The 14,892-nt window shown below is 33.8% G+C and overlaps 2 protein-coding genes across 2 annotated transcripts; both read left to right on the forward strand.

Moving 5' to 3' along the window:
* Positions 1-961: 961 nt before the first annotated feature.
* Positions 962-7,268, forward strand: LOC123208916 (sugar transporter ESL1-like). The gene is made up of 18 exons (XM_044626557.1): positions 962-1,185; positions 2,386-2,448; positions 3,085-3,174; positions 3,258-3,317; positions 3,425-3,490; positions 3,816-3,881; positions 4,170-4,245; positions 4,329-4,393; positions 4,481-4,573; positions 5,058-5,138; positions 5,227-5,311; positions 5,394-5,437; positions 5,530-5,592; positions 5,690-5,749; positions 6,014-6,067; positions 6,152-6,211; positions 6,293-6,407; positions 7,066-7,268. The coding sequence occupies exons 1-18, from the start codon at positions 1,009-1,011 to the stop codon at positions 7,185-7,187; spliced, it is 1,440 nt and encodes a 479-aa protein (XP_044482492.1). The 5' UTR covers positions 962-1,008; the 3' UTR covers positions 7,188-7,268.
* A 794-nt stretch (positions 7,269-8,062) lies between these two features.
* On the forward strand, positions 8,063-14,131 carry LOC123208913 (sugar transporter ESL1-like). Its single transcript, XM_044626554.1, has 18 exons — positions 8,063-8,322; positions 9,320-9,382; positions 10,033-10,122; positions 10,206-10,265; positions 10,373-10,438; positions 10,649-10,714; positions 11,001-11,076; positions 11,160-11,224; positions 11,307-11,399; positions 11,937-12,017; positions 12,112-12,196; positions 12,281-12,324; positions 12,407-12,469; positions 12,559-12,618; positions 12,863-12,916; positions 13,018-13,077; positions 13,159-13,273; positions 13,915-14,131. Exons 1-18 carry the CDS (start codon positions 8,143-8,145, stop codon positions 14,037-14,039), a joined length of 1,446 nt encoding a protein of 481 aa, XP_044482489.1. The 5' UTR covers positions 8,063-8,142; the 3' UTR covers positions 14,040-14,131.
* The last annotated feature ends 761 nt before the right edge of the window (positions 14,132-14,892 follow it).

Here is a 14,892-nt window from a genome sequence, read left to right on the forward strand (position 1 = left end):
TCTTCGTCTCCTCTCCACAAAGAAAAATCTCCTCCTCATCCCCTTTTTATCCTAACAGGGAAAATTCCTCTCCCCGAACCCGCAAAAAGAATTTTTTTTTTTACTTTCTAAACACAATATAAATATATTAAATAATATAATTAAATAAAATTAAAATTAACTCACTATTTCAAATATAACAAATATAATATATTAATTACTTTAATATATATAACAAAAACTTAAATAAATTTGAAAAACATAAATAATTCAAAACTATAAAAAACATATTAGTCTTTTAAATAAATATATTAATATAAAAGGGACGAGGATGGAGGCGGGGAGGGGACACATGTCTCCCCATCCCCAACCTGCCCCTGATTGCTGAGATTTTTTCATCCCTGTCTTTCTCCTCTTTTTTGTTTTTATCAAAGAATCTTCTCCCGTTAAGGTTGATGAAAGTCGAAGCCTCTAAAATTAGACCCAAATTACCATATTTAGTCTTATCCATCCGTTTAAAATCTCAGTTAAGATTAAAGATAAAATTATCATTTAATAAAAAATTAAAAAAACTAAAGGTTTTATTATTTTTATCCCTCTCAGTTTAAAAATTTTATAATTTTTCTCATTAAAGATTTTGAAAAATCAATATTTTCCCCTATAAGGTTTGCAAATGGTTGTTTCTACGTTTCAACAGGAGGGTGTAAATGTTGGTTTGAGGTTCGTGAGGTCTCAAATGAAGTGGTGTGGGCTCAACTTTCTTATGCAACCTAATTTCCCACTTCCCCAAGATTTTGTGTGTCATGAAAGTCAAAAAGCATTGGAAAAATAATATAAAATCATTATCAAGATCCTAAGCAAAATATATAAGAGCTTCTTTGATTGGACAAGTACAATTCCTGATGAATATATAAAATCAAATCACTGAAAAAAATATTATAAAGCTAGAACCCATGAGTCCAGAGAATGGACTCACAATAAGGCGTGCCTAGATATTGCATAACACTAACTAGAGAAAGCAAGTAAGAAATGGAGAGACAAAACCTGGAAGAAGGAGGACTGCAAGCAACTTTGCTTGAATCAAAGCCAGATGCCACCGGAATGGATTGCAGCAACACGTTGCCGCCATCGCGTTCATCTGTCACGGCAGTGCTTGTGTTTAGCACCTTGGTAGCTGTGTGTGGCTTCTTCTGCTATGGATTTGCTGTAAGTAGAGCATGTAATACCAGGCATATGCCTGCCAAAGGTCTATTTTCCACTAAAATTTAAGTGCGTTTTCAAAATTACGCTAGTGAGATTTGGTAAACTAAATGTCTCATCCATCTGTTTAAAATCTTAATTAAGATTAAAGATAAAATCATCATTTAATAAAAAATTGAAAAAATTAAAGTTTTATTATTTTTATTCTTGTAATTTTTTCATCTAAAATTTGAAAAATCAATATTTTTTCTAATGTTGATTTTTCAAATTTTGAATAGGAGAAATTGTGAGATTTTCAAACTGAGAACGACAAACGTAAGAAAACTTTAGATTTTAAAAGTTTTTTTATTAGATAACGATTTTACTCCTAACTTAGTTTTTAAATGAATGAGTGAGATTTTCGATTTTTCAAATCCCATAAACATAATTTTAAAAATGCATCTAAATTTAAGTAAGAAATAGTCCTTTGGCCGACATAAACCTATAAACTATATGCATGACAGTACTGTGTCATCATCAAAATATTTACCCTAATGCTTTAACTGAAGTGTGACATTTCACTTTACAAAGTCTTCGATCATGAAATATTTAACATTTTTTTTCCTATTCAAGTGATGTTATATGTATGAATTATGTGTAATAGAAGAAAATATTTTAACGTGTTATAATATGATTAAATAATTTAATTACTTATTTTATTTTTAATTTTAAATCATTCAATTATATAATAATATGTTAGTTTATTTATTCCTGTCTGTATCTATTATTTGTACATCAAATATTATTATTTCAATCTTATTAGGTAAAATGAATTCTTTAAATTTTGAAAGTCTTTTAGTATATCAACGTGAACTGACTAAATAACCATTAACTCGAATAGATAAATAAACCGATCTCAATCCAAACTTTCAAACATAAATTTTAGCGTGAGATGACTCTCTTTTAAGAAGAGGAAGACTTTGTAAAAGCGCGTTCTAATTCCTCCCCGGTCCAAAAATTGTTAAAGCAATGTTTGGACTTGTGTGGGTGATTGGGCCTTTGGATCATGAGAGGTTTAGTCCAACCCAACATTTTGGGCCCTTTATATAGACCTGATATGTGGATCACTTCTACAGCCAGCAAATATGAGACTACCCATTTTTCGACGGCAGCATAACCATACGCTCCATTTTTAACTGAAATTAACGGTTTGTGATTGTTTTGCAGGTGGGTTACTCATCACCTGCTGAGTCTGGCATTATGGAAGACCTTGGCCTGTCAATTGCAGCTGTTAGTACTAACTGTTTCAACTCTCCTCTTTTATCACCTCCTTTCTATCTACTAGGCAGAGGCATGATTTGGTGAAGGGTTTGGTTCAACTGTAATAACCCCATCCAATAGCTCGGTCAATATATTATTTGCTTCGGATACATAGACTATCATAGTAGCTCACAAACTAGATATTTCTACATTCACTCCTTAGGAAACTCCATGTCGATTCGTCTATCATTTGTAACACAATGATCTAATACGTTAACACAGTTAATATATTATCCGTTTTAAATACACTGTTTATCATGAATTTGGTGTTGAAACTGATATCAGCGTATCGGTTTTACCAAGGTAACTTGACGGTAGAACAAACGGGATGGTTCCAACAATTGGACCACAGTTCACCCTAGTCCAATCAGGTTTTTAAATCCATGTTCTCAAGAATATATCAGGCATCCTTAGCTAGGAGTTTAAGAGATCATTAGATTAAAGTGAAATGCACTGGAATATTTTCATTCACATGCCTACAAATATTCTGCATATTTATTGCTAGATGCCGGTTTTAACATTGTATCAGCTTGATTATAAAGTATTCTGCATATTGGATTGACTTCCTTGTTTGTTTCATGCTTACCCTGGTCCGGAATTCTGCAGTATTCGGTTTTTGGTTCAGTAATGACTGTTGGAGGAATGATAGGTGCCATATTAAGTGGCAGGATAGCTGATATATTAGGCAGGAGACTTGTAAGTCTTGTTCAAGTTTCTCTGATCCATAAACTTCAACCATTTTTCTCCATTATGTGTAACTTTCTGATCTCATTGAGCAGGCTATGTTCTTCTCTCAAATATTTTGTACCCTTGGCTGGTTTGCTCTAGTGTTCGGAAAGGTTTAATTTTGTTTGTTTCTCCTGTCCTTTTTCATAGTCATATTTCCACCGTATTGCATCAATAAGATGATTATGAAATTGATATCTAATTCTTGTTCCATTGCAAGGATGCTCTGTGGCTGGATTTGGGAAGACTTTCCATAGGGTTTGGAATTGGACTTATTTCTTATGTGGCAAGTTATCAGATAAAACCTTTAATCATGGAACATCTTGGTAGAATAACTTGACTATTGTGTCTGCCTCAGACCGTTTTGGATATCTAGATCATCACAGTTTTGTTTTTGAGCTTTACAACCTAAAACGTGTTTTGACAATCTAAAAGTTGGTATTTAATCAATATTTTATTAATATTTCCAAGTGTTGTGAGATGTCCATACATATGCAATATCTTTTTTGCTTTGTTGATATATGATTGAACTAGGGGTGTCACATTTCATTTCATATTTGATCATTTAGTTGTGTTACTTAATGACAAGTGCATTCTTCATTTTAAAACAGGTACCTGTATATATTGCCGAAATAACACCAAAAAATCTTCGAGGAGTATTTACCGCATTCACTCAAGTAACAAAAAATTTAATTCAATAAAAAGGTTATTCGTTGGCAGTGGCGGACCTAGGAGGTTAGGAAGAGTCAGCTATCCTCTCTTGATTAAAAAGGAAAAAAATTAGCTTAGTATATGTAATATATTAATATAACCTCTAATCTTTTCATTGGCCACTTAAATTTCATTGTTTCTTTTATTGAACCTTTTATAGTTTATTTTTATTCAATCTTGACTTCCTAAATTTTAATTCTGGGTCCACCACTATTTGTTGTGTGCAAACTTCTAATTTTTTTTTAAGTGTATAGTTAATGAATACGTTCGGGTTTTCACTTGTATTCTTCATTGGAAATGACATTTCTTGGCGCACATTGGCTCTACTTGGTAATACATTTTTTTACTGTATTGTGCTACTTTAATCTGCAACAAGTTCAGTCAAAATTGACACTTTTTCTCACATTCTCCAGGGGCTACTCCTTGCATGTTGCAAATTGTAACTTTATTTTTCATCCCTGAGTCTCCTAGATGGCTGGTGAGTTCAATTCAGGATAATGTTTGGAGAGTGGTTTTACAATGGAGTTCTGAGTACAAAGGATAAATTCATGTATATTTTCTGCAGTTAAAAGTTGGTAGGGAAAGGGAGTTTGAAAAGGCATTGCAAAGCCTCAGGGGAGAGATTGCTGACATTTCTCAGGAAGCAGCTGATATAAGAGCATATTTTGACTTTTTACCTTTCTAATTGTAGAAAATAGATTAGAGAGTGTGTACAGATTAAAAAAACAAATAGTCACAAAGTAAAGAAAAAGTATACTCATAATTTTTCTCTGTTGTCATAATGAGTATATTTGCTACATAATTGCTAACATACTCATTGAACAATATATCTATACAGATTAAGATTATCATCTTTAAACCAAACTCTATTAGGACTGTTAGGATTTTTATTCTTTTGGAAAATCTTAAAACGGCTTTTCATTAGTTAACAGATAGCACCCCATCGCTACATGATAAGGAGCACGTGTTGGGTTAAACACCTTTACGGGCTTGGGGAAGTTGCCCCTTGCACCCTCGCTTGCTCACTGGAGAGCAAGGCCCCTGTCCACTGATTGGAGAGCAGGAACTGTATACATTGCGCCTTATAGACGATTGCCAATTTCAACTTGAGGGAATTACAAGTATCTTTCAATGTTTTGCAGGAAAATTTGGTAACCTTTCACCAGGGCTCGAGAACTAGATTTTTGGAGTTGTTGCAGAGGAGATACACAAATTATCTCATAGTGAGCCTATCTAATTATAACTAACTCTGTCTGTCACCTTTTGGTTTCACGATTTTCTTAATATTTCCATGGAATTAAAACTTTTTAGATTGGAGTTGGCCTCATGTTCCTGCAGCAACTAGCAGGAGTTAGTGGTATGTGTTATTATGCCAGTAGTATATTAGAAAAAGCAGGTAATTATCCTTCAGGATTTGGTCATTTTATACATGAACTTAAAAAATAGATTGCTAATTCAAATATCTTATTTCTCCGTAGGCATTCCCACTAGCCTTGGAAGTAGGGTAATAGCTATCGTAACGGTAGTCGCCAGACTCTTCATTATAATCAAATCTGGATTCTGTAATTGTATTCCCTATTATATACACATTTTATTTTATTTTTTCTTTTGCAGATTCCAGCAACAGTTGTTGGAGTCGTACTAATGGATAAAGCAGGGAGAAGACCACTCCTCCTGGTTGGAATAGCAGAAGACTTTTGTTTTTTTTTTTTTTTCGGGCATTTCATGTTGTTCATTAACAATTCAATAAGCAGTGTTTACCAAATATTTGCAGATTTCAGTTGGTGGAATGTGCGTCTGCGTATTCCTTGTCGGATTGGCATTCTGTTTCCAGGTTGTCCAAATTTTTTAAACATCATTCCACTTAACTCATCAATGCTGATTTTTCTTATAGTCTGCATTATAATATGCTGGTCAAATAGTCTGACTTACTAATAAAATATTCTGAGCATTGGACATAACTCGTCAAAAGAGATGTTGAATATATATAACCATTCTGCATTTGTAGTGGATTATGTATTCAAAGTGGGTTATATTTTGACAGTAAGTCGAAATACTGGAGCATTTGTTGGATTCATAATAGTATTTTGATGGACAGGAACTTGCCTGCCTGAAGAGCCTCACTCCTATTTTAGCGCTATCTGGCTTCGTGGTAATCCATCAAAGAGACTCAAATTTAATTCTTTTATATTATAATTTTTCTATTTTGTGTGTCAACTAATCTCCACAATAACAGGGTGCTTGTGTAGCTAATTCTGTAGGCATGTCAGGAATTCCCTGGATTATAATGTCCGAGGTAAATGAATTCTTCATTCCAGGCCCTGTATCATTTATGAAATCTAGGCAGAGGAATTCAAGGATGTATTTTCCATTTCAGATATTTCCTATGAATGTCAAGGCCACAGCTGGGAGCCTGGTGACTTTTGTCTGCTGGTCATGCTCTTGGGTTATGACTTACACTTTCAACTTCATGATGGAGTGGAGTCCTTCAGGTTATCCTCTCTCTCTCTCTCACAAGCCCACAGACACTGTCGTGAATTTTAGCTTCAAAGAAATTGAATTAGGTTGCACACCAACTAAAGAGAAAATTTATGGCGATGCAATCCACCAGAGACACACAATTTGGGTGGTTTGTTAATGTGTCTATGTCCACGAAACTGTCGTTCATTTATTAAACATTAAAGAAAATAAGTTTAAATTATTTACATTGTATAACCTGGGGTTTCCTTTCTGTAGTGGAACCCAAATTACAAGTTTACTCAAATTCTTCAGACTTGTTCGATGAAACAGGCGTTCCACGGATGGAATGCTTGTTCTACAATTTTACAGCCTTGCTGGTTCTCCCTGGATCAAGCTTGTTCCCCCCCTCCCCGCAAATCAACAAACTTGGAATGATCTCGCTTCTTAGAACTACAATGCTTCTAAAATAGGAATAAAATCTCTAGATAGATTGTTCTACACTATACAGCTCCTGAGACGACTGTTCCATGTTATGATATTTCGTCGTTTGGATCGTCCGTTTGTCTATGAGAGAATGCCCTTTTCATCTATTCTTGATCTTTAAGTGCACAGTTTTCGAATGTGAGCTACTTTTTAAAGAGAGAAACATTGGTTAAATATGAATGCTCACAAATTTCCTTACCTCTGCAGGAACATTTTTCATTTTCTCAGGAGTTAACTTGGCAACTGGTATGTTCATATTAAAGATGGTTCCGGAGACTAAAGGACGGACGCTAGAAGAAATACAGGTGACAATTAGTGATTCTTTATAGTGATATGATCAATGCCAAATATTTATATTTGTAAACTTGTATTGTGTTTGGTGTGACACATCCTTCTGAGAATATATTTCTTTTTTGGAACATTAACAATAATATATTCGATTTTGTTCAAAGATATTTGTGTGAGAGTTGTAATACTTAATAAAAAGAAAGAATACACGTGATTTATGTTGATTAACCCAAGATTGGGCTACGTAAAACATAATTGATATTATTTTAATATTTTCTCAAATCTCTCGTTGCAATTAATATATTTACTAATAAATTGTAATATTTGCTATCCAAGCCATACAAGAGAATAACGTGTTTGTATATACGTAAGAGTATCATTCTCTAACAAAACCTTATTAGTATTCTTAGGTGAGTTGTATAATATCAATAAATCTTTAAAAAATTAAAATCTTACATTTATATATATATATATATATATATTTGTGTGCATTAATTAAATTATTATTATATCATCCGGGTTTTGCGTTTTATCTTAAGTTTTTCCACGTTTCAATAGTAGTGCATGTGTTGGTTCGAAGTTGGTGAGGTCTCAAAATCAGAAGCATCATCCTGATTTTGCGTTTTATCTTAAATTTTTCTACTTTTCAACAGTAGCGTGTAAATGTTATGTCGAGGTTGGTGGAGTCTCAAAATCAGAAGCGGTTAGGGCTCAACTTTCTTATGCATGCGGCTTAATTTCCATCTCTGGAAGTTTCGGGGATCAAGAAAGTCATAAGGCATTAGAAAAATAATATAAAATCATTACCAAGATCCTAGGCAAAATATATGAGAGCTTCTTTGATTGGACAAGTACAAATCCTGACTGATATATAAAATCAAATCACTGAAAAAATATTATAAAGCCAGAACCAAGAAGTCAAGAGAATGGGCTTGATAATCAAAATAAGACGTGCCTAGATATTGCATAACACTAACAGGAGAAAGCAAGTAAGAAATGGAGAGACAAAACCTGGAAGGAGGAGGACCGCAAGCAACTTTGCTTGAATCAAAGCCAGATGCTACCGGAATTGATTGCAACAACATGTTAACGCGGCGGCACGGTTCATCTGTCACGGCAGTGCTTGTGTTTAGCACCTTGGTAGCTGTGAGTGGCTTCTTCTGCTATGGATTTGCTGTAAGTAGAGCAAGTAGTATCGGGCATAAGCCTAAAAGCTAAGCGATTTTGTTCTTGCATGCATGGCTACTGAGCCATAATTCAGATATTTACCCCGATATTTTAATTGATGTGAGACATTTCATTTCTGTGAAGTCTTTTGAGTTGATCATGAAATACAACCCCAATATTTGAACACTTTATTTTTTTTTTAATTTGAGTAATACCACATGTACGAGTGGTGTGTATTAATAAATACAAATCAAATAGCATATCATTATGTAATAAGATGATTTAATTGTTTATTTATCTTTAATCAAAATCATTGAATCACAAAATAATATGTTAATTTCTTTGTACCCTGTAAATATTGTTATTTTTATCTTATCAAATAAAATAAATTCATGAAATTTTGAAAGTCTCTCATATTACTTCACTTCAGTTTATCTCAAAAACCATGGATTTAAGCCATCACTATCTAAAAAATCCAATGAATTTAACCATCCTTAGGTGACTTATAAGTAAACATGGATTCAATTTGAGTTAAGTCAATCTTAGGGTTGATTGGAGTTTTGATAAAATCTATAATATTTAGTTTGAATTCGAACTTATTTGAATTGATGCACATGTTATTGAAGGGTTGTTAGTGAGATAAACATTATCTCGAATAAACAAATGAGTCGGTCTCAATATATTCTTTTGAGCTCAAGTTTCAATTCGAAATGGGCTTCTTTTCAGCCACCCCTGTTTATAAGAAGAGGAGACTTAGGAAAAGCCCATTCTAATTCCTCTCAGGTCCAAAAACTGTTAAAGTAATGTTTGGACCAGAGTGGGTGGTTGGGCCACTGGATCATGAGAGGTTTAGTCCAACCCAATATTTTGGGCCCTCTATCAATAGACCTTATGTGCGGATCACTTCTACAGCTAGCAAATATGAGTCTACCCATTTTTCGACAGCAGCATAACCATACGATCGATTGACCTTGACTGAAATTAATTGTTAGTGATTGTTTTGCAGGTGGGCTACTCATCTCCTGCTGAGTCTGGCATCATGGAAGACCTTGGCCTATCTATTGCAGCTGTTAGTACTAACTGTTCTAACTCTGCTCTTTTATCACCTTGTTTCCATCTACTAGTAAGAGGCATTGATTTCGTGAAGGGTTTGGTTCAACTGTAATAACCTGATCCAATAACTCGATTCGATTGTCAATGTATTTTCTGCTTCAGAGACATAGTGCATCACAGTAGCTCACAAGCTAGGGATCAGCCTATGGATGTTACATTCACCCCTTACGAAACTCAGTTTGTCTACCATTTGTAACACATTAATCTAATAAGATCACTAACTGATAATATATTATCCGCTCTAGACATCCAATTTATCCTCAATTTGCTTTTTCCACTGACATCAACATATTGGTTTTACCAAGGTAACTTGACAGTGGAACAACCGGGATGGTTCCAACGATTCGACCATGGTTCACCCTGGTCTGATCCCTATTTAAATCTATACCTCAAGGATATATCAGACATCCTTGGCTAGGAGTTTAAGAGATCATTAGCTTAAAGTTAAATGCACTGGAATATTTTCATTAACATGCCTACAAATATTCTGCATATTTAATGCTAGATGCCAAATTTAACATTGTATCAGATTGATTATAAAGTGCTCTGCATATTGGATTGATTTCCTTGTTTGTTTCATGCTTACCCTGGTCTTGAATTGCGCAGTATTCGGTTTTTGGTTCAGTAATGACTGTTGGAGGAATGATAGGTGCCATATTAAGTGGCAGGATAGCTGATATATTAGGCAGGAGACTTGTAAGTCTTATTCAAGTTTCTCTGATCAATAATCCTCAACCATTTTTTTCCATCATGTGTGACTTGTTCATCTCATAGAGTAGGCTATGCTATTCTCTCAAATATTTTGTACCCTTGGCTGGTTTGCTCTAGTGTTCGGGAAGGTATAATTTTTTTTTCTCCTCCTGTCCTTTTTCATAATCATACTTCTGCAGTATTGTATCAGTAAGATGATTATGAAATTGATATCTAATTCTTGTTCCATTGCAAGGATGTTCTGTGGCTGGATTTGGGAAGACTTTCTACAGGGGTTGGAATTGGACTTATCTCTTATGTGGCAAGTTACCAAATAAAAGCTTTGATCATGTAACATCCTGTTAGAATAGCCTGGTCCTTTGTGTCCGCTTTGGATATCTAAACCATCATAATTTTATTTTTGATTTTACAACTTAAAACGCATTTCTTATGCTTTGTTGATATGATATTATATTTCATTTTTATTTAGTTATGTTACTTGATGATAAGTGCATTCTTCATTTTGAAATAGGTACCTGTATATGTTGCAGAAATAACACCAAAAGATCTCCGAGGAGTATTTACTGCATTCATTCAAGTAACAAAAAATTTAATTCAATAAATATGTTATTTGTTGGCAGTGGTAGACTCAAAGAGTTAAGATGCATCAGTTGACTCTTATTGGCTTTAAAAAAATTTTAGTTTAATAAATGTAAAATATCAATGTAACCTCTAAACTTTTACATTGACTCTTTAAATTTTATTAATTCTATTATTGATCTCTTATAATTTAATTTTATTCAACTTTGACCCCTTTAAAATTTCAATTCTGGGTCTGCCACTGTTCAGTGGGTGCAGCCCTCTAATTTCTTTTAAGTGTTCAGTTGATGAGTACATTCGGGTTTTCAATTGTATTCTTCATTGGAAATGACATTTCTTGGAGAACATTGGCTCTACTCGGTAATAAATTTTTCTGCTTTATTGTGCTACTTTAATCTGTAACAAGTTCAGTCAAAATTGACACTTTTTCTCACATTGTGCAGGGGCTATTCCATGCCTGTTGCAAATTATAACTTTATTTTTCATCCCCGAGTCTCCAAGATGGCTGGTAAATTAGGATAATGTTTTGGAAAGCTGTTTGACAATGGAGTTCTAAGTACAAAGGATAAATTCATGTACATTTTCTGCAGGTAAAAGTTGGCAGAGAAAAGGAGTTTGAGATGGCCTTGCAAAGCCTCAGGGGAGAGATAGCTGACATTTCTCAGGAAGCAGCTGATATTCGAGTATATTTCCGCTTTATAATTGTAGAAAAATGGTTAGAGATTGTACACAAGATTAATAAAACAAATAGTCACATAATATTAAAAAAAAAGAATATGTGCGATTTATTCTTATCACTTAAAATAAGACTTAGTTCAATAGAGTCAATATTATTTAATATTTTATCACTTTTTCGTTGTTACAATAAATGCATCTACTGCATAGTTGATAATAAAATAATATGTTTATATATACTAGAATTATCATTCTTAAACCAAACCTTATTAGATTTTTATTCTTTAGAAACATCTTAAAACAATTTTTCATGAGTTAAATTCAAACCAAGGTAGCACCCTATATGCGCCTTGATAATGGGCAGGTAGTTGGTTAAACACCGCTTACAAGCTTGGGGGCATTGCCTTTTACATCCTTGTCCCTTAACTGGATAGTTAGACCCCATATATGTAACACCTTATAGACAAAGTAGTCACCAATTTAACACTAATGAAATATTCAACTTCGACTTAAGGGAATTACAAGTATTCTTCATTGTTTTGTAGGAAAATTTGGAAACCTTTCACCAAGGCAACAGAACTAGATTTTTGGAGCTGTTCCAAAGGAGATACACAAATAATCTCATAGTGAGCCTATCAAGTTTTTTTCTAGATCTTTCACAATCTTTCACCTTTTGGTTTCGTGATTTTCCTAATATTCCATGGAATTAAAACTTTTTAGATTGGAGTTGGCCTCATGCTCCTGCAGCAACTATCAGGAGTCAGTGGTATGACATATTATGCCAGTAGTATATTCAAAAAAGCAGGTAACTATCCTTCCAGATTTGGTCATATAATTTATACTTGAACATTAAAGAGATTGCTAATTCAAATATCTTATTTCTCCGTAGGCGTTTCTGCTAGCCTTGGAAGTATGATAGTAGCTATCGTAGCGGTAGTTGCCAGACTCTTCATTATAATCAAATCTGGATTTTATAAATTGTATTTCTTCTTATGTACACTTTTTTTTTTCCCAGATTCCAGCAACAGTTGTTGGAGTCCTATTAATGGACAAAGCAGGGAGAAGACCGCTCCTCCTGGTTGGAATAGCAGAAGACTTTTTATTTTTTCAAATATTTCATGTTGTTCATTAACAATTCAATAAACAGTGTTTACCAAATGTTTGCAGATTTCAGTTGCTGGAATGTGCATCTGTTTCTTCCTTATCGGATTGGCTTTCCGTTTCCAGGTTTACTAATTTTCTCAAACATCATTCCACTACACTCGTCGCTGCTGATTTTTCCGCTAGTTTCCATTGCAACATCCCAGTTTAATAGTCTGATATACTGTCAACACACAATCTGTCATAGGAGATGTTGGATATGTATAATCATCCTAAGTGAATGATTATGTATACAAAACGGATTATATTTTGACAGTGAGTCAGAATATTTTGGAGCACATGTCATTCATAATAATGTTTAGATGGACAGGAAATTGCCTCCCTGGAGAGACTCACTCCTATTTTAGCGCTAACTGGCTTTGTGGTAATACATCAAAGAGACTTAAATTCAATTTTCCTGCAGATTTTTCTCTTATATTATAATATTTTCTAGTTTGTGAATCAACTAATTCCCACAATTTACAGGGTGCTTCTGTAGCTAACTCTGTAGGCATGTCAGGAATTCCCTGGATTATAATGTCCGAGGTAAATGAATTCTTCATTCCAGGCCCTGTATCATTTATGAAATCTATGCAGAGGAATTCAAGGATGTATTTTCCATTTCAGATATTTCCTATGAATGTCAAGGCCACAGCTGGGAGCCTGGTGACTTTTGTCTACTGGTCATGCTCTTGGGTTATGACTTACACTTTCAACTTCATGATGGAGTGGAGTCCTTCAGGTTATCCTCTCTCTCTTTCTCACAAGCCCACAGATATTGTTGTGAATTTTAGCTTCAAAGAAATTGAATTGGGTTGCACACTAACTACAGAGAAAATTTATGGCGACGCAATCCATCAGATTCACAAAATTTGGGTGGTTTGTTAATGTGTCTATGTCCACGAAACTGTCGTTCATTTATTAAACATTAAAGAAAGTAAGATTAAATTTGTTACATAGTGTAACCTCGGGTTTCCTTTATGTGGTGGAATCCAAATTACAAGTTTACTCAAACAGAAATTCTTCAGACTTGTTCGATGAAACAGGCGTTCCAAAAGATAGAATGCTTGTTCTACGATTTTACAGCAAGCTTCTTCCCCTCCCTGCAAATCAACAAACTTGGAACGATCTTGCTCCTTGGGACTACAACGCTTCTGAAACAGGAATAAAATCTCTGGATAGATCGTTCTGCATTATACGGCTCTTGAAACGGCCATTCCATGTTATGATATTTCGTCGTTCGGAACATCCGTTTGCCTATGATAGAACGCCCTTTTCTTCGATTCTTGAACTTTAAGTGCACTGTTTTCGAATGTGAGCCACTTTTTTAAGAGAGAAACATTGGTTAAATATGAATGCTCACAAATTTCCTTACCACTGCAGGAACATTTTTCATTTTCTCAGGAGTCAACTTGGCAACTGGTGTATTCATAGCAAAGATGGTTCCGGAGACTAAAGGACGGACGCTAGAAGAAATACATGTGACAATTAGTGATTCTTTACAGTGATAAGACTAATGCCAAGTATTTATATTTGTGAACTTTGTGTTTTGTTTGGTGTATCACATCATACTGAGAATATATTTCTATTTTTGAAACAATCATGATAATTATACTTGATTTTGTTTGAAGATCTTTGTGTAAGAACTGTAAAACGAATAAAAAATTTTATATATGAGACCGATAAAACAAATAATTGCTTGATAAAAAAGAAAAAAGATATTTTCGATTTATTTTGGTTCATCTAAAGTTGAGTTATACACAATAAAATTGATATTATTTTAATATATTTTTACCTCTTTTGTCACAATAAAAGTATTTTTTAATAATTTTTTAATGAATTGTAATAATTGCTACTCCATTCATAAAAAAAATAATGTTTTTTTTAATATTATGAAACTCCATTGAAAAACAAATGTGTCAGGAAGAAAGAAAAAATATTCTAAAGCTTAACATTATTCAGGACTTCGAAAATTAAGATAGGTCTTACATTTTGGCATAGTAGTTTGAACTGGTGACTATTGACTATTTTAACATTTTAAACTATTTAACTAGATGTATGATATCTATAATGTAATATCTGGTACCTGTTTTATAAAACCATGTCATTTTAAATGTCCTTAAAATATGGCCAATGGACTATTTCCCATCCAAGTTTAGGCTCGATTTTTAAAGTCATACTCACAGGTTTATGATATTTCGTCGTTTGGAACGTCCGTTTGTCTATGATAGAATGCCCTTTTCATCTATTCTTGATCTTTAAGTGCACAGTTTTCGAATGTGAGCTACTTTTTAAAGAGAGAAACATTGGTTAAATATGATTGCTCACAAATTTCCTTACCACTGCAGGAACATTTTTCAT

Source organism: Mangifera indica, chromosome 2 (genome assembly GCF_011075055.1).
Source record: "Mangifera indica cultivar Alphonso chromosome 2, CATAS_Mindica_2.1, whole genome shotgun sequence".
Taxonomy (NCBI): Eukaryota; Viridiplantae; Streptophyta; class Magnoliopsida; order Sapindales; family Anacardiaceae; genus Mangifera; species Mangifera indica.

Coding starts and splice junctions, on each gene's coding strand:
- LOC123208916 (XM_044626557.1), top strand. CDS start 1,009: ATGGAGAGACAAAACCTGGAAGAAGGAGGACTGCAAGCAACTTTGCTT. Junction 3,175..3,257: donor ATATATTAGGCAGGAGACTT/GTAAGTCTTGTT, acceptor CTCATTGAGCAG/GCTATGTTCTTCTCTCAAAT. Junction 3,491..3,815: donor TTGGACTTATTTCTTATGTG/GCAAGTTATCAG, acceptor ATTTTAAAACAG/GTACCTGTATATATTGCCGA.
- LOC123208913 (XM_044626554.1), top strand. CDS start 8,143: ATGGAGAGACAAAACCTGGAAGGAGGAGGACCGCAAGCAACTTTGCTT. Junction 9,383..10,032: donor TTGGCCTATCTATTGCAGCT/GTTAGTACTAAC, acceptor TGAATTGCGCAG/TATTCGGTTTTTGGTTCAGT. Junction 12,018..12,111: donor GATACACAAATAATCTCATA/GTGAGCCTATCA, acceptor AAAACTTTTTAG/ATTGGAGTTGGCCTCATGCT.